Here is a 23,323-nt window from a genome sequence, read left to right on the forward strand (position 1 = left end):
TTGTTAATATTAAAAATCTACAGTTATATAAGTAATAAAAATAATTAGAATTCGATTTATTATTTTAGAAAAAGCTAACTGTTCTTAAAATAAAATCAGAAATATTTTATATGCATTACACGTGATTATCGTGGAAACAAACAATTAATTAATAAAATAATAAATAATTAATGAATAATAAAGTACTTACCTCTTATCGTTGCTCCGCCGTCGTTCGATGCTTTCCCCTCTCCTCTGAGCTTCTCTCGTTGCTTCATCATAATACTCACATTCACTCGCGAGAGGGCTGTCAATTACATTGCTCGACTCTCTCTGCGTAGCATTTCCGATGCACGCCTTATTACATTACGATGAAAGGGCTAATGCGACGAAGGTGTCGCGCAGTTTCCGACGCCTCGCAATTAGCCGCTGACCGATTAAGAGAGTGATCGCGTTTTACTCATCCGTGTGCTTAACGCGACGCGACGGTGTCCCAAGATGTAACGCGACGCAAGACGACCTCTCATTGCAGACTTATGGGTCAAGGCTCGACGCGCGAGTGATAAACACTATTACCTTGTGTACTGACAACACGCTGTATACATCGAGTACCGAGCGTCGAGCGCCGAGAGCTGTTTACACATGAGGTAGTTAACTCTTCGGGGAAATATTTTATACGTTACAAGATAAATCCCCACGCTCTGAATATTCCGTCTCTTACATTTAGGATATATCTCCTACGCGTGGGCTAAGGCGTCATCGTGATACATTTTGCGCTTTATTTTATAATCTGTGTGTGAGTAAGTATTATATATAATATTTTTATCATATATTTATATATTGTCCATATATACAGAATATATTATATATGTAACCATGTATATTGCAAGGTTACAAAAGTAACGAAAGATATTATAAATCCTAAAATATTTGCTTTCGGATTTTGTTAAGTATTAAAGTTCGAGATAAACGTGAAAGATTTACTTGTCAAACTAGGGACGAGGCTATTAATTTTCGGTGATTGCGCGAGAAGAGATAAGTGACGCGCGAATTTCAGGAGCAAAAATGATTAACTGCTTGTGTCATTAGGCGTGGTAAATACGTCCCTAACTACCAGTCGGCCGTTCCGTGCCACATTTACTTCCTACATTCTCCGACCCTGCTAAACAAATGTACTCTCTTTTTTCGTGGGCAACCCTTCCCGAGAACTTAATCAAGTTTGCTCGTAACTTTTAGTTACGAGCACCCACTTCGAACGTTGAGAATTGAGAACTGCTTTCAGAGGCGAGCCTATTATCGTGTCCCTTTCTCGCAAAAATGCTTTTCATACGTACTTTTACTTAGCCAGAAGGCCGTTCTCACACGTCGGCCTTTATAAGAAAGACAGCGTGAATGATAGCGATCTTTTTTAACTCTTGTTCGGATAACGTAATTTTTTACTCGAGTGTCACATAAAATTTTAGTAGAAATTCTTAAGATACATTCCTTCCTTTTTTTAAGAAAAATGTCCAGCTTTATATTTTCAATTAATAACGTGGTAAAAACGATTATAATCATAATTATAATCATAATAACATTTTGGAAATTCCGAAATTCCTTATATAAAGACAAAGATCTATCGAAAGATGCTCAGTACTTAAGTTTCTATATTACAATTTTCAGTTCTAACTAATCTCCGTAATATACGTTATTAAAGTATTGTACGCGATGATTGTAAGATACTCTATATATATAGGAAAGAGAGACAAAGAGTATCAATTGAAAATAAGTATTTACGCGAATAAGTCAATTCAGCTTTGCAACTGATGACTTAAAGTTTTAATTCATTCGATGAAATTCATTACCTTAATTCCCTTTCCAAAATTAATGGCTGCTTCGCAAGGGTGCCTGATTACAGTAGGGTTAATCCCCTAACTCTCTAAACTGGTAATGTAAACCACAAAGTCTGGTTAAAAATAATTGAATCACGAAGAGTTCAATTAAGAAACATTAGCGAATAACGAATGCATTATATAAATAGCGATTTAATTTTTTAAATATTAATATATTTGTAGAAAATATTTTAATATCTCCCACAAATATAATATATATAAGCAATAAATATTCTTCGACAAACTCGGTGGAACTTGTTTGTGAACAAGTACATAAACTTTTAGGTCGCGCGTTACGGACTTTAGTCGACTGTCGGTCGACGAGGCCCTTCTAAATATCGCAGTCTTTAATCCGTAAATGTGTTGTAATTAAGGCGAGGCTGGGTTAAAGTCCTTGTAATGGGCGAGGCGCGCAAAGCCCACTCCAATTTCGGTTGCTAGGAAACTAATCTTCCGACACTTCGTGGATACCGCGCATTTCGATTTGCCGAGTAGAAATTACTCCGATCTAACAAGTGTCGATGAAACTTCGGCTTAGGTTGCAATGGAATGCACCAGTTACGCCATACACGTTGATTATCTATCGACAGGACGGGTTTAAGAACGCCGGACCAATCATACGCGCTATACAGCCATGTTACGAAGTTTTCACGCGCGAAGTCATATGTACAGTATCTTTTTCCATCATATATTGCAATAAATTATGTACAGAAAAGAAAAAACTTGTTATAACTAAATATTTTCAACGAATAATTATTTTTTTAATTGAAACATTTTAATATTTGAGTAAAATTCCATCATGTCAAATTTAATATGTCGTATTTAATTTAAATACATAAATATTTCAATTAAAAAAGTAATAAGTTGAAAATATTTAATCAAGTTAACAACTTTTTTTCTCAGTGTATTATAAATATCGCTTTTGTGGCTCACTTGACTTCATAAAGGAACGAAGTTGCATACAATTCATTTGTTAATCATTCCGAATAAAAATAAAATCATTAAGAAGTGAGTAAAATCTTACGTAAAATTTTAGATAAAATTGTCAATTCGCCATTAAATGAAACAAAAGTGTACGTTAATGATAAGAATGTAAAAAATTTGACGAGAATTATTTTATGCGATTATAGTTTCCGTTCATATTTCAAGATTAAAAAATAAGTAAAAATAGATTCTTCGAAAGTCTGATGATTAAAATAGCCTTAAATAGCCTTAAATCAGCTCCGTACTCTCATCCTTGCTTTTACGAGAACGCGAGATGTGTCAGGACATCAGGCATGCCGGCTTAATTCTTTAGTTTTAGGTATTATCGCTTGGCTCGTGAGGGCTTGAGATTCTAGTGGCGACTTAAACCGAGATTACGTTTAGCGTAAAAATTCTCAACAGTTCATCGTACTCACCCCAACGGTCGTCTCAGATATCCTCGACTTCCGCATTCCTCGCTGAAAAAAAAAAGAAATATTTCATCGTTAGTGAATGTCATACTTTCGCATTATCTAAATGTTTAAAAACGTGGAAATTAATTCTGCGAATAAAATAATTTACGAAACTGAATCTGCGCACGCGAATCCGCTTACGAATAGATCAGTTTCTAAATCTACAGATCTACATAGACCATCCGCTGTCAGATTGACGGTGGCACGCAGCCCGAAGGAAATCATCGGGGAAAATAAACCGGGATCGAAGGAAAGTACATCGCCGCGCAGCCTGTTTCTATCGCAGCCCGTGCTCTGCGGACAAGGAAAGAAGGGAAGAAAAGAGGACAGACAAACGAGAAACGCAGCACTCAGCGAATCGGAGTGCCCCACGTTGAATTTCCCTCGAGAAAATCACCTTATCCCCCACCCCAACCTCGATCCTTGTTCCCGCAGACAGGAATGAAATATCTATTTGCATACGCGAGCCTCGGTCCCGCGGCGGTCTCTGAACTCCCCCGGAAAGGTAAATAACGATCTGAAATTCTCACGGCGGCATCTTCGATGGCGGCGGCGGCGGCGGCGGCGGCAGCGATTGCGAATTAAAGGCTCGCGGCTACGAGAATCGACGAGGGAACTACTTTCTTCGATAAATGAGTTATTCGCCATTTAGTATTCGTCGAACAACGGTCCGGAGTGGAAAAAGCAATGCGCGTTCGTAGAAACTACTTCGGATCCCGAAAATTTACATACAATGAGAAAAAGAATATTTAGATCCAAAAAAATATTTATTAGATAGGTTATTAGCCTTCTAATATAGCTTATTTACTTAATATAATACACATATTTTTTTTATTTAGAATTAGATATTTTTATTTAAATTAAGTAAATATGTTTTTAGGAGCCATCTAATAAATATTTTTTCGGATCTAAATATTTTTTTCCCAGTGTACAACAGACTTATATTGCAAGTACACACAGGAAAATAAGATATTGTCATAAATTTTCAGAATAAAGAATAAGGATTGGCATAAAAAAGGCTATGTCAGGGATTAAGGAAATCACATCTCTCGGGTTTCTCGTTACATTTTTCGAAAGGTCTTGGCCTTTTGTTCTTACGCTTCCAATTCCCTTGATAAGACTTCAGTTCCCGTCATCCGCGAAACAGCATAACGGAGCCCGACGCGATCCTTACAATGTTTTTTTTACCACTAGACGTTATATCGACATAATCTTCAATAAACGCATAATCTCGCCGCGCCGTCGGCGTCGTATGCATTACGCCGCGCGAAGGCTACGCCGCGCAAAAAGAGATCAAAGCGGACTTTACGATGCCTTTATGTCGGGGTTGGTAGCTCGGAGCTAAGGAAAGAGATTAAACGCAAACACGAATGGTACAACGAATCGGCTAGGTAATGTCGAAGCGTATTGACTTACGTCTATACGCGAGTGCTACAAAGAGACATATATCAGTTACAGAACTACGCTGTCGAAGCAATTTCGACCGAACCTTCTTCCGCAAGAATGTCATATACGAGAATCTTCTATACATATATGTCGCTATGCGGATTGCGGATACGCATATACGCGGATCTTTCTCTAATTTTCGTTTTGTAAACTTCGAGTTTAATCTTCCTTAATGAAAATCTTGTACCAGAGTGTTTCTATATCCTCCCACCCAAGATGTTACAATCTTTACTTTAAAGAGACACGTTGAAAAGTCAATATTTCTAACAAGTATTCCGCATATAAATTCTTTATATTACGCACTACACTTTTGAACGATAAATTTTCCGGTGATGTGAGACAGAAGGAATGAAAACAGCGGGGAAATATATATCGCCGCATAATACAATATCATACAATTTGCTTTGTGCGCGGATTAATACTATATACAGTGCATTGTGCGAGATGAATACGGATGATATAAAGCCAGAATAGATTAGGGCACTGTTGCGCGTCAATACGCCATAGAAATCCGGTCCACTCGGTGTCAGTATATCTGCAATCTATTGTGGTATCATTTTCGAGTGCAATTCGGTAACCTCATTAATTAGACAATGGTGCGTTCAGCGTGGCGTCTTAACGAGGAACGACGGTAATTGTCACAGTTTCGTGACCAATGAATGACCCTCTTAGAATCGCAGTGATCCGCAAATCCTAGGTGTAATGCGATTGAAGAAAACCTAACCGATCCTTGAATCTTTGGATCTTTGAAGTTAAACGTAATAGAGATTAGCAACATAATAAAAAATATTTAAGCCCCGATTTTTAAAATGATCTAAAATATGATATACTTCTTCATTCTTACATTAATCACCAAAATTACTATATATATATATAAATAACACATAGTCTGTTTTTCTTTTTTAAACTTCTAATCTAAAATACGAATGTTACACTTTCCAATATTAGATTTAATAAAAGGAATAACTATTAATTCTCGGAAAAAAACCAACTTGGTCCGTAAATATGTAATTTAATTTGCAATGTAAACATGATAATGTATTCTAAATAAATAAGAATAAAACAATAAATTTATTGTATTAAAAACTGTCGTAATGTACGGCGATCGATAACGAATCAATAGATATCATATTTTTAATTAATGGATCCTAAAGTAAAAGAACGACAAAAAATGACTTCATACAGCATCCGAATTCCGCATATTAACCGATACTTTCTCACTGTTAATGTCGTGGAAGATAATATCGAGCGACGGATATATTAGGGCAATGCAGTATAGAGGAGTGTCGCAAGTAAAGTGTCGCGCGTGTCTGTGTGCTCGCGCTAGTTAAAGGTTTGACTAACGTGATCCAGCGCGTTAGTTATGATAAATGGCCAGACAGTCGGCGAAACTTTGGCTTATAAATCTATCTTACTGTCAACCTTGCACGGCCTACGACCGCTGACCGTCCCCGAGGCAATGGATCGTATAACCCGTCGTATAACACATTTGCCAAAATTTCTCGCATTCGGGATTGCGGGGGGGATATCGTGTTGTATAAGCTCAATCCAAACTTCCGTGCTTAATACGCGAACAAATTTGTGCGCGTCAGATTTAATCGACATGAATTAACCGCCGATCTGTTAATTATCGCGACATCCGTCAAAAAAAGATGTTAAGATATATAAGATAAAAATAAAAAAGTATCAAATTCCATCTTAAAAAATGCTGAGATTAAAATACGCAAGACGTTCTATTATACGATGTAAACGCTGATTTAATTATTTGAAAGAAAATAGAGAGAGATACAAATGTAAAAAACTTATTCGTAGTTGAAGATTAATTTTTATCTCGCGACAAAACTACGGTCTCGCAATTTTTCTGGCCGCATTTGCGTGGCGTCGAATGAAGCGTCGGACAAAGGAGCATAAGCGAGAAACGCGAGGTCCCTCACGAAGTCGGAAAAACTCACAGCCAGTCTGTGAGCATACTTTCGATTAGTCTTTCTCGCGAGGAATTTTTCCCTTAAAGTCGCAAATGGAGCTGTCAGTCGCGACGACGGAGCAACAGCTTATTTATATAGTGAAAGTTTCCCCTTCGACTACGGGAAGGAGGAGGAAGCGAACGGTCGTAACACACGACGCTTCAAGATCTCGAAGTAATGTCGGTTGTTACATGCGCGCGCTTCACCCACGCGTTAACGTGCGCACGTTTGGTATGCAAAACTCCAAAATGGCTCGCAGCTCTTTATTACATCGCAAACCGACACCTCCAAATAAGAGGGAGAAAATTAAAGACGAGGGAAAAAAACTTTTCACTTCCATTGGTCCCTTATTGTCTTTGCGTGAGCATTTTAGGGAAGAGAGGCAAGAGATAATATATGAGTTCGGAATTACTATACATTTGCAGTATATCTTTGGTTTTTAAAATGCGCGATATTACGTTAATAAAGGCAACAGTTATATCAATGACGTTTAATTTGACAAATCCAGAATTATAATTTTTAATTCAAAGAAGATCTTCGTTTTTCGCTTGTTCATAATTGTAATATTATTAACTTAGATTTTTTTGTTAAAAAAAATTACATTCTGCAATTGCATTCCGATAGAAAAGAATGGTTAACCGTGCTAAAAAGATATCTTGTTCAAGTAAAATGTGGAGTCTAAAGCGGATCAATGTCCGCAATCACTTTGTTGGCAAGCCGCGAGTGTGTCTGATTTAAGGGTTAAGTGAACTGGCGATCCACTACTACAGTCACTAACATACATTTCACGATGGAGAGGTAACACGGGTCTCGAGGCAAAAACACGGGCGAAGGAACGAACGATAATCTCGTGGAGCAGCAAAAGTTGAGCGCGTCCCGTTTCGATCGGAGACCTCGCCCGTATCTCGCAATTTTGGAAGAAACGTTGAACTCGCAAAATGATAAAAAACGGCTATATAGGATATAAAACTCCCTGATGCGGAAAGAATATGCATTGTAATAAGCGTCGGGCGCCGCGACGTCTGGAGCGAATCCCGAAAGATTTCTCTACGAATCTTTTCGTGACCATATCCAGCGAATTGCAGACGCGGTAAAATTTAATTAAAACGCATCTCTTTAATAAGCAAACACTGAAAAAAACACTGTGTCCGCACTTTACCGAGCAGATAATGTTGTAGCGAACAATTCATTTTATGATTAGAGGCTTACGGATGAACGAAATTAATTGTCTTTTACACTAAGGAAAAGACATAGTGAACTTTATTTCTCTCTTAAACTCTTTCTATTCTATTTCTTAATTAGGTCAGTTATTTGAGAAACAAGATAAGTCGCTTTCATTCTTCAAAGTTACACAATTGTTTCTTCTAAGAAATATTACAAAATAATTTCTTTAACTTATTTATTTTATATTATTCTATATGATATCTCTCTATATTATATATAAAAATATTTCTTTTTTTTTTTATGTTTTACAAATAAAACGTTTAAATTTTTCCACGATATAATTTTTCCACTTCATTTATTCTATTTCTCAAATAAGAGAAGAGTACATAATTTCTCTTAAATTTCATTTAAATAAAGAGAATGTTAAAAAATCTGAATTGTTGATGCTACATACTCATTTTCTATATACATATACTATTTATATCTGATGTCTCTGTCAAGAAAACAGTGTATTCAAATTAGAAAATCATTAAAGCTTTGTAATACTAATTAAAAATAATTTCCCACAAAATAGATTATATGTATATACGAGAACTACTTGTTCTATTTCTTTTCTTTTCCGCCATGCTTCGCAACAGGATTAAGCGTACGGGAACAGCAGCGAAAATTAATTTTCTTCTCGCATCTACTTCACATTATTTACTCCTGGTTATGTGTTAATAGAAAATGACGTTACATTAAAGGGTTCTTGCATTTAAGAAGATCTAATTGTATGATAATCCTTGTATAAATCAGCATGCGTTATATCATAAAGAACATTTATTATAAGCGTAGAACCGTAGCTTTTCCTGATTGCAAAGATAATAATATTATTTGTGGACATATAATTATACGTATCTATTACATATATATATTACGAAATATTATTATTTAAAAAGAATTTGAAATATAAATCTGAAATCTATAAAATAGACTTTCTAATAAATTATACTGAATTCTATCGCATTTATTCTACGAAAGTTGATATTATAAAGAAATTTTTCATTATACAAAAATCGAGCGCGTATAAGTAAACTTTCTACAAAATGAACGGAAATCATCAACATGTCTCGTCGCTCGTTGAAAGTTCCAACTTAATTAACATGGAAATTCGTTACAATTCCCCTGCAGATCGGACATTGCTGCGGCTTGCGCGACTGCACCTACTCAAGCACGCGCGATATAATCCTGAGCGCGAAGAGTTAATTAGTTCATAATTCTCCGCAACAATGCCTTTATTAGCGTGGGTAGGCAACCAACGGCGTAACTCATATCCGTAATCAGCATTATTAAACAATGTGTTATTTAACAAACATACCGATGGTTTTTTTTTATTCGTTATGTCCAGAAAATGCTAAGAAAGAGACAGATATTTCAAGCAATAAAAGTGAAAAACGTACATATTAATACTTTGTAATATTTCATCTCATGCTTGGTGATATTAGATGTCTATATCTTCCGTTATTGGAGCAAATACTGTGTGACGTGTGTGATACAAGAATTAAATGGTCTAATTAAACATCTCACGTTAATTGACTATAATTGCCTCTGCTTTAGCGCGCAAACTGTTTGTTATCCGGCACCTCGAAGATTTGTGCGTTCCTTCATTCACCGAAACAAGGGTCCTCTTATCCGAGCGGATAACATCAAAAGTTTACGAGATTCGCAAGCGAAAAGCGTATAGATAAGGCTGCGGAGGCACCTATTTAACCTCCACCCTTTGTCTCCCTTCCACCCTTACTCTCTTTCTTCCTCGCCCCCGCAGTGGCCCCAGTGCGCGATCGTATCTTTCTAATTTCCTCCTCGGTCTATCCCATTAGCTAAAGCCGATCATTAACGGAAGTCGATTGGCTTATAAAAGTAATCAAAGCGGAAGCGAGCTGCAGCTTTGTAAATACTCGACTAGCGATTTAAATCGCGGCGATTACTAAAGGAATATATCGAGTAATAGTAAATCGCAGAAAGTGAATCTACACCATGTTATCGATCACCGAATCTTATGTTTGTAAGCAAATTTGCAAGGCAATCATATATTTTATACCGCAAATCGTCGTTTTCATAACGAGTTTTCTCCCCGTTATGCGTTATTGAGAAAGCGAATATATATTCAAACATTATACAATATTTTTCGTCACTTATGGCGCGAGTCAGATAAAATAGAAGGATTTTCAAGACTCAATCGTCGCAAATGCATGGAAATATTTAAATGATATCACTCGAGGTGTTGCAGCCTCTTGCGCCTCGATAAAGCGCTTCAACCTTAATAATTTCTTTGAATTCTCTCTCTCTCTCTCTCTCTCTCTCTCTTTCTCTCTGTCGTTGGACGATTCGAAATTTTAATCTCGCTCGGCGATGCGCGACTGTCGGAGTAAGATTAACTCTGTTTTTCACTTTCACCGAATTAAAATCCATTTTCATAAGCGTTCGCGCACGCGTCGCGCTCCTCTGTAGCCGCCTAGCGCGACGCTTTAACTCAACGCAAAACAACGGGACCGTAACTTTTGATTAAGATGACCGAGGAATTAAAGTCCCTCCGCCGGCCGGCAAGGGAAAAAAAGCAAAACGCGCGAGTCAGAGTCAGTGGCGAGGTGAGGAGAGAGGAGGAAGCGGAAAAAATTTATGCGCATTTACGTGAGAACAGCGCGGTTTCCGGCGGTTGCGCGCGTGAAAAAGGGACGGCGCCGCGCGGCGGCAGAAAAGAAAAAAATATCGTGTATAAAGAGAGAGGCGAAATTCTAATCGCCTCTCTTTTTCTCGCCGCGCAATGGCCGCCGCTTTTCGAAAAACAAAAGAGGGATAGCAATTTCCTCTCTTCCCCATCTGGCGAAAGACGATTTCGTGATCAATCGGTGAATACCTTACAAGCGTCGAGCCATCGTCCTCGGGATGCAAGGAAGAGATTAATACGGTCTTTGATGCTGCAATATAGTGAGGCCAGAGCGCCACCTCGGCATCGCCTTTTGTAGCCGGTAATTGCGACTTAATGCTTAATTGTTATTTAACTTGAAGACGTAAAAGACCCTTAATACCCGCATCACGTCAGTTATCTCGGATTATGAACCGAGGAGAGAGACTCGAAGAAGATACAATAGAAACTTCATTGAAACCTTACTTACTGAAATTTAACGTTGAAGGCAGTAGGGAAAATAGCAAGTATATAGTAATAAAAAAATATAAAGTGTTAATTAAACTTTCGCTTCAAAGAAATCGTTTCGTCATAAAATATCGCGTTGTTCTTTTCAAAGATTTCTCTGAAAAGGTTTTGTAATGTATATAATAACAAGTAATAACATAAATAATATACTACTGTAGAAATATTATTGAGTTCTTGAGATTGCTTTTAACGTTTGATTGTTAAATAATATCCGATGTTTTTATCTGCAAAGAGTAAGGTCAATCAAAAGACGAACTGTCTTAACAGTATTAACGCAAGAATCACGACACAATTCGATTTAATCCCAAGGCAAGATAATTCACATGGACTGTACGCGATCGTACAGTCGAAATAGCGCTCTCCTCTGCCCCTTTTCGAATAGCGGACGATATCACGGATGTATCTTACAAGATGAAGACGACTTAACGGATTTCAGCTGGCCTTTACGTATCGTATATAGCGAAGGCGATTACATCCGTCGGATTACCGAAACACGCGACTACGCTCCATACTGTTGCGACGGTTCCTTAGAATATTCCTCGACGAATTTGTCTTTTAGGGTAAGTGCCGGTCTTAAGGTCGAGATTCCATGGAGTTACGTATGTATGTACTCGCGTCAGGGGGTTGCGGGTACGCCTGTACCACGAGCAAATCCACCGGGTTCAAATTTCATTAAGCCGTAATCCTCGAAGATCTCGCTCTTCGACTGTACACGGTAATTTAGCAGATTAAGCGACGCGCCGTACGTCCCCGAGATAAACGTGTACGCAAAGCCGCGGCCCTGGTTAACTCTCCTCCGCTGAGTCCGCCGGAAAATAGCGGGAAGAACTTTGAAGATGCGCAAAAGTTACGCGAAACTTCACTCGAGAACACCTTATGACATTGTTTAAAGTTTAATCGCGGTATCCTTCTCAAAGGAGAAAAAGATGCCATAGAAAGAACGAGGTAGAACGCTTTCCTTTTACGGCAACCGGCGTTCGCTGAATGTGAACTATAAATCTTAAATTTTTTTTTTTTTACTATTCGCGGAACTTTTTTGTACAGAACAATCTCAAATATCTAGCGAAAATCTCCGGAAATTTTCTCAAAGAATACTTTTCATTCTTATGTCAATTAAAATGTGCTTTGACCAATTAGGAATCGATTTTTCTTTAATATACCTCAAAGCAAGATTCAATATATAAAGTTTCTAAACTTTATAAACAACGGCAAGTTACGTGTAAGTAACATACTTTGTATATATTTTTGAAAGAAGATCGGGGCTGTATAGCTCTGGAGGTATGTCGTCCATGTATACTATTTTTTAGTATTTATTATCTTGAGAAGAACAGTGGGTCTTTTAGATACTAAAAAACCCATTTCGCGAATGTTTATCCATGTTATTTATGTCCCTCTCAAGATAAATACTAAAAAGTAGCACATGGACAACACATCGCCTGGAGCCATATAGCCCCGGTCTCCCCTGCAATTAATAAAAAAAATTCTGTTCTTTCATTAAAGTCAAAAGGACTTCATTCCTTTCGGATATTTAAATTTAGAACAACTTGCTCATCAGAATAAAAAATGGAATCGCGCGTTAATTGCGGCAGCGTTTTATCGCGCAGTAGGATCTAGATAATACACTTCCGCTCGTACAAATAGTTTGCCTGAGGGAAAACAAACATTCTCCTTTATCATTAATTACCCGCTTGCCAATCTCATCGTCCATCACGATCAAACAATCGATTCAACGTGATCAAACAAAGTAGCGAAGTTATACTCGGCAACGTGATCACCCTAAGTATTTGTATTATTCGCCACATGATACAATTTATAATCAACGGAATATTCCGATTATTTATGTATATAAATTAAACACAACGGCAAATAAACTATGTATATGAACTGATCCTTATTCTCTCATGACATTATTGAAGGCTATCTTATAGAAAGAAACTGTCTTAAATATATGAAACTCATAACAATTACGATTATTTCAAAATATTTTTATTTAATTATCTTGATTCAAATCAAGATAATTAAATTATACATATTTACATTTAAATTATACATATTATTTGATTCAAATCAAGAAAATTATAAGTTATACATATTTATACATATACATATTTATTTTTAAATTTATCTCTATCTTTATATGTATTTCCTGTATCTTCCCGATTGCTTCTGCTGGAATTTTTTAGAAGATATGAGATATTTTATTTGCTTTTTTGAATTACGCGAATTTTAAGTGTTCAGGAAAATGTTAAAACTCTATTCTAAGATTTACATGAACCGCGTGTCGTACAAGTTAGATGCAACCAATCGTGCAAATGTGATGCAGACGAAATAAGACATTGCGTCAAAGATATAACGCGTACAAGGAATTTCAAATTCCTCTGGTACAACTTCAAATCGAATTTCTCATCATATGAGATGTGAAGTTCCAAATGCTTCTACAAATTGCTCTCACATTCAGAATCCCAAGTCCAAATTATCTGAAATCTTTCACGTAGTTATCTTTCGCAGACTATCTTGCGGAGGATCTATTTCATCGAGCGATAACGTGTCATAGAACTAATTGACAAGAGAAGTACGTGGAAAATCCAGTTACCTCGAAAACGGCAGAAACTACGTAGAACCGCGCGTCGAAAAAATTTATATCGCGTATATAAATCTTCTCGTGCGAGATTATTATTTGCGATTTAAATAGAATTAAAGGCATAGCTAGAGAGTGTTTAATTGTCACTGTTTGTTTTTTAACAAATTGAGTCACATTTATCTCAATTTATATATATATGTATGTAAAGCCTCATAAATCTATGTTATGGGAGCAGTTGAAGAACATCTGATATTTCACGCGACATGACACGATTTGTTGATGTCGCGTTTCCTTTTCCCTCCAAGCTTCCTAAATGCAGTCAAGCCACGTGTAGTGCTTCGCCCCGCCTCATCCAATCCAATCGTTATCATCGTATCGCAATGTAAGACGTGTATCTTCCCAATCCAATGGGCGAGCTGTCTTTGATAAGGCACGTTGACACTTAGGGCTGTAGCACCAGGTCTGATCAAGCATACCCGAATCCGATCGAAATGCGAGTCACGCGTCTAGTAGTGGCGAATCCGGTCCTTGTATGACGGTCATTCGCCGCCGGTGTATACAGTATCTAAATACGAGTGTTACACTTGCTTGATTACGCCTTTGATCCTCTCGCCGCGTTCCCCTCATTAAGCCGTGCCGCGCGTTAAGATCCCGCCAGCCAGCATCCTGGCGAGCGAATTTATCGTCGCGAAATGCATTTCCGCATCGTGCCAGAGCCTGTGGCTTAAATTTCATTACAGCGATTACGCGCGGCAGACCATAATGCACCGTGAATAAAACCCGTGTCGCGCGCCGTGCGCAGGAGACAGCGATACACACTATACGAAACTCTCCTCGTGTGGACGTTTCCTCCTTTCATACCGAAATACCAATAATTTTGGATTTACTATTTTCTCTGCATCTCTCAAATATAGATATAATATAGTCCAGAATCGCCGCGACTAGAAATGGTCTGTAATGATAATTTCTTGGACAAATTTTTTTCTCTTCTCTCTCTCTCTCTCTCTCTCTCTCTCTCTCTCTCTCTATCAAATTTTACTTTTTCAGAATTTAATTCAAAATTTAATCGCTAAGAGATGTTAAACATTGAATATTCAAAAGTTGTAACAGATGCCGACGATTCTCGAGTTCTTTCGTAAGGAAACATTCATCCAAATTAATTAAAATACCCACGAACAAATGCTCCACCCGAAGCTCCACCTCGGAGCCTCTTATACGTAACACTCGACTAATTACGTAATTATACAATATTTCGCTAAAGAACATACATTTTGCTAAACCGCGATAATATCAGCAATGCGTATAACTTTCCACATTGAGTGAATCAAACCTAAGGCAGTTCGCGAAAGTGTCTGTCAAGCACGCCTGTTCTTCGTTATTTAGTTCCGGGGGAATTTATTGGACCAAGTGATATTACCAACTCTGGGATTATTTAGAAGCCCGCGGCCGCAAGGTCTCACAAATTCTGGCGCGCAAGGTGCGAGCGTAATATACTGTACTGCATCCCGCTGTGCTGCTGATGGCGTACGTATTTACGGACATATGTTCCGCAGGAATCGACGTGCTCGCCGGATATTCGCACTGTTTCCCCAATTTATATGTACTTCGATTAATATCTATCTCTATCGCAAATTAACGCAAATATTAGTACCAGCTATGTAATATATCCCGAATAAAAAGTCTCGAATAAAAATCTGATAAAAGTATTCCCGGCTCTCCGTACGGTATTGCGCGAAAAACGTGCGCGTCGAGAAATTCGAAGAATTTCTACATATTTTCAACAAGCTGCATGGACACGGCAATATGTTTCTGCTGTCCTGCCATTCACCTGTGAATGGCATCGCAGTTATTGCCTCGCACAAAGTCTCTCGTTATATTAATATACCTACCCGCTATCTTTTTTTTTCACAAAGGGAAAAAATTTTTTGAATAGACGTACATCAGAGATTTAATTAAAAATTAATGGCAAAGTTCTTTCACAAAATATGCATTCATTGTGGAACGTAATGCAGCGCGTAATTAAAATGGGGCATTTAATTCAGTACGTGGGGAGCAAACTTTCCTTTCTTGAACTTTGAGAGATACCGCGAGCAAATATATTCGTAATATTTTCGAGACTATACCTTGAAGGAAAGATTCATATCTATACAATATATATGTATAATTATTCCTCAAAGGATATATTGTCTGAGTAGATTGTTAAGCTTTATTGTTCAATTCAAAGAATGCGCGCCGTTCAAGTTTTATGTAAACCTTCCAAAACGCTCTCGCACTAAGAAGATTCGTTCTCCGGGAGAAAACTCGAAGAAGTCCGCGCAACGCAACGGCGCACGATGTTATTCCGTCTACTTAGAGTTTTGCAGCGTTTCATGCAAAGCGAATGCAAAACACGCCGCCATCGGTGCACCTAGACTAGCAAAAACGAGGTAGAGATCGTCGGCGATGTTTCCGATAGGACGGGGTGTTTCGTGAACTAGAAATCTACGTCCGTTCGTCCGTAAGACGATATCGCAGACATATCACTCGCGATTTCTTCACATCGCTCTCCTTCCCGATCCGTCCTCACGAACTCCCTTCGCAGCAAGTCGGGAAATCACCGATGGCAGGAATGAATAGAATATATGGCAGTCACGAAATATCGTGCGCCTTCGATAAAACGCGCCGTCAACCGAAAAATATCCTATATACCGGTTGTGCCTGCGCTATACTCTTCAGATACCGATACCGGAGCCGTAAGGTAGAACAAGAATCCTAAATTCATCCTCATCGTTCCTCAATTTGTCCCGAGAAATCGATTCCGAATCGATCAAATGAGATTTCGCTGAAATTAAGATCGACAATTCTGACACGACACGTGAGTCTCGCCGTCTTTGATTCGGAGCAACAAGTGCCAGTGACACATGAGCGCTAAAGAGTTAAATATATAGAGAGTGTGTCCGTAGAGTATATATACATTTTTCTTCCTCCCAATCCTCTCTGGTTATCGAAAGATATCAGTCGCGCTCCGTGAACCCGTTCGGGACGCGTTCGAAGGCATTCCGAAATGTAGCGGATCGTGTACGTGTCATACAGTCACGCGCACCGGAAGTCCACACAGCAGCACGTGCGCCGCGCCCGTCTTCCTCGCACATTTACCCAGTTCCTCCTCCGGGAGACTTTTGTCGCGACTCGAAGCGGCGGGCCGGAAACGTGACATATCGAAGTCAGTGTTTTATTTTTGTTCTCTTTTCATTTATGCGCGAGGCAACGTCGCGCGGGTAATACATAGTCGATCGAAAGTTCAACAAACTGTGTATATGTATATGTAGGGACGTCGCGTCAATAAACAATTTCGGCGGCTCTGCGCCACTCTTTCAGTGACAAAACTCACTCTCGCAGAGTTATCGAAATATTCGAGTGTGCGCTTTTTTTTCTTGTAATGCAAATGAAACACGCGCGATAGTTCGTTAGAGATTGTCCGAAACAATTGATTGCACTTCAGGTTAAATTAGCGCGGTACAATCTACTCTCGCCGATACATTTGGTGCTTTCTTTATTGAGTGTTATTTTATTGAGAAATATAGCGGATTAAAAATGCGCATTAGGTATAATAAATAAAAATATCTCTTCAATAAAATTTTAGTTAAAGTCACTGAAATGTAATAGCATTTTAGGCCGTTTTGATGCATTAAATTTCCCAGAAATTGCACATGTGCAATGCTTACGCCGTTACTCGCGTTAAACGTTGACGTTATTCATAATTAGTATATAAGTAGCTTTAATTGAGCACGTTTAGAAAAGGCAATTTCGCAAAAACTTCAGAAAACTTCTATATTAACATTACGTTCATAACGAAAGTATATGATACGTAATATCATATTTTTCGTTTAATTGATTTTCATAATTGATGTTTATTATACATATATCAATTTTCGAGCTATACCTACAAGCAAATTTGCTTCGGTTTTACATGAAAAATCAATTTCTGTTTGTATAACTATAGTATCCACAATGTTTATAATTGATATACATATGAACCATATTAATGTATTCATGTATTCCACAATATTCATTGTTAAATGCGCGGTTAACCAGAAACACTGCACATAATGCGCTGTCTCATACATGTTTAACAACATACCCAGAGTTCTTTTTTTAATTCAATCCCTGCGCAATAACTGTGTTATCGCGCAAAAAGTCAAAAGAATATTCTCCACGGCATATAAACATAAAGCGGTCAGTGAATTTGTTGGCCGGCCGCGAGAGATGTGCCTTTTTATCAAGTGTCGTTAAAGCAAATGGGCTTAGTCGTATAAATGCACCGCACGTGATCGAGTTAAAATTTTATGGAAGCTTTCGCGAGCTTCATCCGCGCGAGCGAGCGCGAGTAAAAGGATTATTAACACGAGTATGGAGAATTGAAGCTCTTTCTGCTCTCGAAAGTTCCTTAACATGCCTCACAGAACTTCGGAGAACATTGTACATTCTCGCAATTTCCAGCTGCAATTTTAAACGATACCTCTCTGTCCCCCTTTTCAACATTTTTTCCAATGGATGAAGGTAAATTATATAACAATACGAATCTAGCCAGGTTCTTCATTATACTTATTTAAATGATAAAATTTCGCATCGGAGCGAAGAGGTTTAAAAATTCAAACGCTCAAGATTGCCAGAATTTGAGCACGAACTTGGACTTGCGAATTTTTGGGAGAATATCGACTGACGCGAGAAAGATGATGCGCCGGGGTGAGATCTTACAGGTGACAGGTTGACGAAAGCAGGGAGAAATCGCGAAAATGGATCCCGAAAGTATAGATTTCAAAGACATGACATATTGGAGTCACATCGTTCTCCCGTATAGCTTTTCATTCAACCACATGTCCTGCAATGACAAACTCGTCGATATACCTGTCATATGTGAACGCGTAACGAGTACACCTGCACCTACGTGACTAATCCCGTTTGCTTGTTTGCTTGTTTAATACAGGAAACCTTTTCCGAGTTCGCATATTTGTATAACACGATATATAATTCTTGATACACTAACCAGACTTTTCTTTAAATAAAAAATAAATGTTTCAGATAAAACGTTTTATAAGATTATTGAAATATCGATAATTTATGTAGAAGTTTGGAGCGACCTTATAGCAAAAATTAAAAATTTGTCCTAAAAAGGTTTATAAAAAGAAAAAAATATATATATAAAACAATAAAATTACAACAAAAAAACAAATTTAAAATTAATAAACAAATAACAAAAAATAAAAGAAGTCATAAAATAAAATTTTCACAAAAACGGTGATTCCTGAGTTTTGTGCCAAATTATTTCTCCAACGATCAGTACATTAAAAACCAAATTACAAGCAAAAGTAAAAATATAAATCTGCATGCCGATATTTGTCCCGATCTGATTTTAATAATATTATAAGTGGCAATTTTACAACATGACTATCAACAAAGAATATTATATGTCTTCTCATCACAACTTATATTTTATTATTTGACTTTTCTATACAAAGAAAACAGAATTTGCGATTAATTTTAAATATATGTTGCAACTAATACTTAATGCAATCAATGAGGTGTATCGCGATTTTTATATCTTTTTGTTTACCGGTTCTTATCACACTAAAAAAATAATCTAATGACAGACCGAAATGTACATAAATTATAATAATAGTTTATTAATTTATTCAGCTACAGTCAAGAAGTGGACTTGGTTTACAAAATTTTTTAAACATTTACACGAGAATTCGCATCATTACACTACTAACCTATTTTATCATTCATACGTTGCACAACTCAACGGCCTATTCTATACTCTCCATCCTTCTTTTTCTCTCTTCTTTTTTTTCCCTAATCTTTCCCTATAAACTTCCTTCAATACATTTATTTTGGTGGTGTCTAAACTCATCATTCCAGAGTCTCTCCAATCTTTCCTTATCACATTTTCTTACCTAACTCAATAAACCAAATCTTTGATGTATATACATATATATAATAAATTATAATTTTAATAAACGACACGAATATCCTGTTGTGACATTGAATCTAGCTTCTTATATATATATTGGTTGGTTTTTTTTCTAATCTTTTGAGCCTATTAGTATTAAAAATATGATATTAAAAATATTCTATCAGATAATATTAAAATTTGAAATGTCCATAATTTTTATTTTTATTAACAATTAAAAGATAAGAAATGTTTTATATTTTATTATTAAAATAAATCTTTTAAAAAAGTGCAGTACAAATATTAGATTTTTCGGTATAAAAAGCAATGCAAGCCGTGTGCATTTCACACGCAGTAATACAAAATTTTAAAAAATTTCCATAAAATTTGTATCAAATATGAGTAAATATAAGCATTATTTTTCCACCATAAGATTACTTTTCCACAATACCTTCGGTTTTGTTATCTATGATGTTTAATGAGCAATAATCACTCGCATGTTGTAATCAATAAAGTATACCAGACGAGTCTTGAAGGTCAATTCCTAGTAATTGTGCGGTACAATCTTACAGCTTGACGTCACTCATACGTACGTCTGGCATTCTACAAAATCTCTTTCTTATTCGATAATGTCTTGCCATGCGTCGCAACTATGTAGCACTGCAGAAAATGCATCTCGTCACACAGTAACTTTCTATACACTTCGCATCGCCTCTCGATCCTTGCAAACGTTGCTCTTGCAAACTAGCACACTTGTAACCCGGTAAAAGTGCACTACGTAAAGCGTCTTGGATCTTACAATCTTGCAAGTTAAGCGAAAAAAATTGTGCCGCATTTATCATCACGTTTACCTTAGGAGATGTCGTAGTAAAGTCATTTGTCGTAAATAACGTAACGAATAAAATAATGTCGCAATGTATGTTGTGTGTTGGAAAGACATACAGACTACATTGTAAAAATTGTTCAAATATGTATAACTTTCGGTTGCAGTTTAAATTAATTTTAGTAATCTGTGTGTGCGCGTGTGTAATTATTTTATCTACACATATATATAATTATTTTATTTCAAAATACGCGTAATTAAAATCAATATGATTATCTTTTTCATTTAGATAAAAAGGAAACAAAGATATATCGAATAAAGTTTTTATTTGAAAAAATTCTGAAAGAACGAAATAATTGACTAATTAATTGTATTTTTTGTTACCTTTTCTTTTGTAGTTTAAAATATAATATAAATAAAGATAGGATCGCGCCAAATCAGGGTCATGATCTAAATCGACATCGTCATGATCTAAATCGACGTAATCGGGCCTGCAGGTCACAGACGCAATGCAACGTTATTACAGGGCTTGACGCGTTAAATGACCTAACGAGTGCGATGTAGACGAGATATCGAGGTTCATCGTCAGAGTTAAGAACGCATTTCACCGTGCCACCTATCGCATCGCACCGCGCGAACGTAGTCAAAACGGTCGTAGGTCGGAACAATGAAACGACATCCCCCGGGAATAGGTGCAATGAAACAGGTGAAACACGCGGATCGAACGGGTTATCGCGATATTATCAGCGTCTAAAACTCGGCGCGCACTCTTATTACTCCGCGTTGCTGCAATTTCTCCGAACTTCGTTTTCAACAATCGCGCGTTAGTATAATAACGCACGAGAGAATATATATAACGCACCTACGCGTCGTGATAACGAGTCCGCGCGCGAGCACCGTAAAGTCGGAAACGTTACGCCCGCAGCTGTATCGCCTTTCATTATGCAACTCTACCGCGTTAGAAATTCCCACGATGGTGGATAACCGTTCCCGACAAGAATGAGATCAAAGATTCATGGAAGCCCGCGATTTTTTCCCCCGAGCACATAAAAATGAATCGAGTAAAAAAAAAAGTAAAATTCATCAATGTCTGTACCACACGATTATACCTCAATTCGCGCTAAGTGTGGCGGATTTTTAAACTGAGATAAACAGAATTAATGGATCTTTTAAGTCGGATTATAGCATTCCGCGCTAAATACGGATGCGGGGTTACAAATGTAAATACGGTGGATATGGCAGAATATTTACGAACTAATAGCGTCTCATTTTGAGTAACTAATACAAGCAAATAGGGATAACGCTTCATTCGGGTTTTACCTCGGCTACAGTTTAAATGGAATTTTATGAGCGATTTTAGAATGAACGTTGTATCATAATAGACTGAAGTACTAGTATTAGTATTTACGACGAAACTGCTTTGGGCCTATATCTCGCTACTAATTTAATTTCAGTTATGACCCGATGTTTACGTGAAAATCCATACACAGCTTGTAATTCGTTTGTTGGAATATTATCTCATAAAACAAAAATGCAAAAAAATTATAATTTCTGGTGAATTCATAGGCTAAATCCCGGAGTATATGTAACGAAAAAATTCACGGTGCTTAGAGAGTTCTGATCAAAATTGTCCAATAGAAAGAATTACTATATGTTAATTTATATTAATAAGTACTCAATATTTTGAATACATAATCTTTTGAACAAAATCGCAGTGACGTAAGTTGCTACGCAAAGAAAAATATTGAAAAGCAAGAACTAGTAATTACTAACATTAGTAATTAGTAATTACTAATATTTTTATTACTAATTTTTTATTTGTGTATTAGTTGCAAGAAAAAATATAATTGGACAAGCAATCACTCGAAAAACATAGTATATAACTCTCTTTTAAGAAATAAGTGTCGCGTAACGATGTAAACGATTACTTCTACTTCATCAAAGAAATTTCACAGATAATCCCACACTTTCTAGAACGCGAACAGAAGCGAAATCTTCTCTATTACGTAAATGGAATCCATGAACGGAGGCAGAGTAGTTACGCTCTTAATAGATGCGGCTTTAAAAAGCGAGAGCGAGGCTTAATGAGGCGAGTTACGTGTCTATCTTAGGCCTAATGCCTCGCGATATCTCCGCTCGCTCTATGATGCAAAGAATACGGCGGGAATAATATTCACAGGAGAATAATATTCTCGCTCTTGTACCCTACATTTGCCTATTACGCCACGCATAACGTGCTGCGAAAAATTACAATAGACACGGTATGGCATAATTTAATACGTCATGCCTATAAAATCGCGTGTTCGCGGTAACGTGCATAACGACGAAAGATGTACAAAAATAGTTGTAGAAAGTTATCGGATATGTATAACAGAAAGAATATGTCGAGCATGTGTGTACGAAATGAACCAAAGAACAAATGTAAAGAGATAACAGATAATAGTGAAATTTTATCGCGACAATAACCGATATAGATTTCAATCAACACGCCGCGCGCCGGAACGAAAACGCTTGTTTAATAAGAATAATTGATATGTGCATTGTACTAAAAATAAATTCAAATATCGTTTTGTTCGAAGTTTCCGGCTAGATAATTCGAACTCAAATTCTGATAACGGCATATATTATGTATCAGATATCTCCGTTGCATGTAAAAAAAAAATATATACCGGGCAGTATATACCTCACCATGTTACGCGCATGAGATTAGCTATAAAATAGCTGAACCGTTAATCGATGAAATTGTCAGTACAACATCAGCGTCTGCTAAACTGCTACAGTTTACATAATTCATACCATAATTATATTTCTCCACGCAATACACCAGTATTCTATAGTTAAAACACGATAATTAATTCATAAGTAGGATCTTGATGTAACATTGAGGGATTTAAGAATAAAAAGGTTGCAAAATAACTCCTTCTGTTCAAAGCG

At 37.1% G+C, this 23,323-nt stretch overlaps 1 protein-coding gene across 2 annotated transcripts in view; it reads right to left on the bottom strand.

Moving 5' to 3' along the window:
* Positions 1-23,323, bottom strand: part of Cad87a (cadherin 87A) — a 200,361-nt gene that overhangs the window by 163,126 nt on the left and 13,912 nt on the right. For both annotated transcript variants that reach the window (XM_077406008.1, XM_077406009.1), the window contains exon 3: positions 3,251-3,292. In XM_077406008.1, coding sequence (XP_077262134.1) covers positions 3,251-3,292 — 42 coding nt within the window. The remainder of the gene's footprint in view (positions 1-3,250; positions 3,293-23,323) is intronic.

This window comes from Temnothorax americanus, unplaced genomic scaffold (assembly GCF_048541705.1).
Source record: "Temnothorax americanus isolate GAGA-0224 unplaced genomic scaffold, ASM4854170v1 Scaffold20, whole genome shotgun sequence".
Lineage (NCBI taxonomy): Eukaryota > Metazoa > Arthropoda > Insecta > Hymenoptera > Formicidae > Temnothorax > Temnothorax americanus.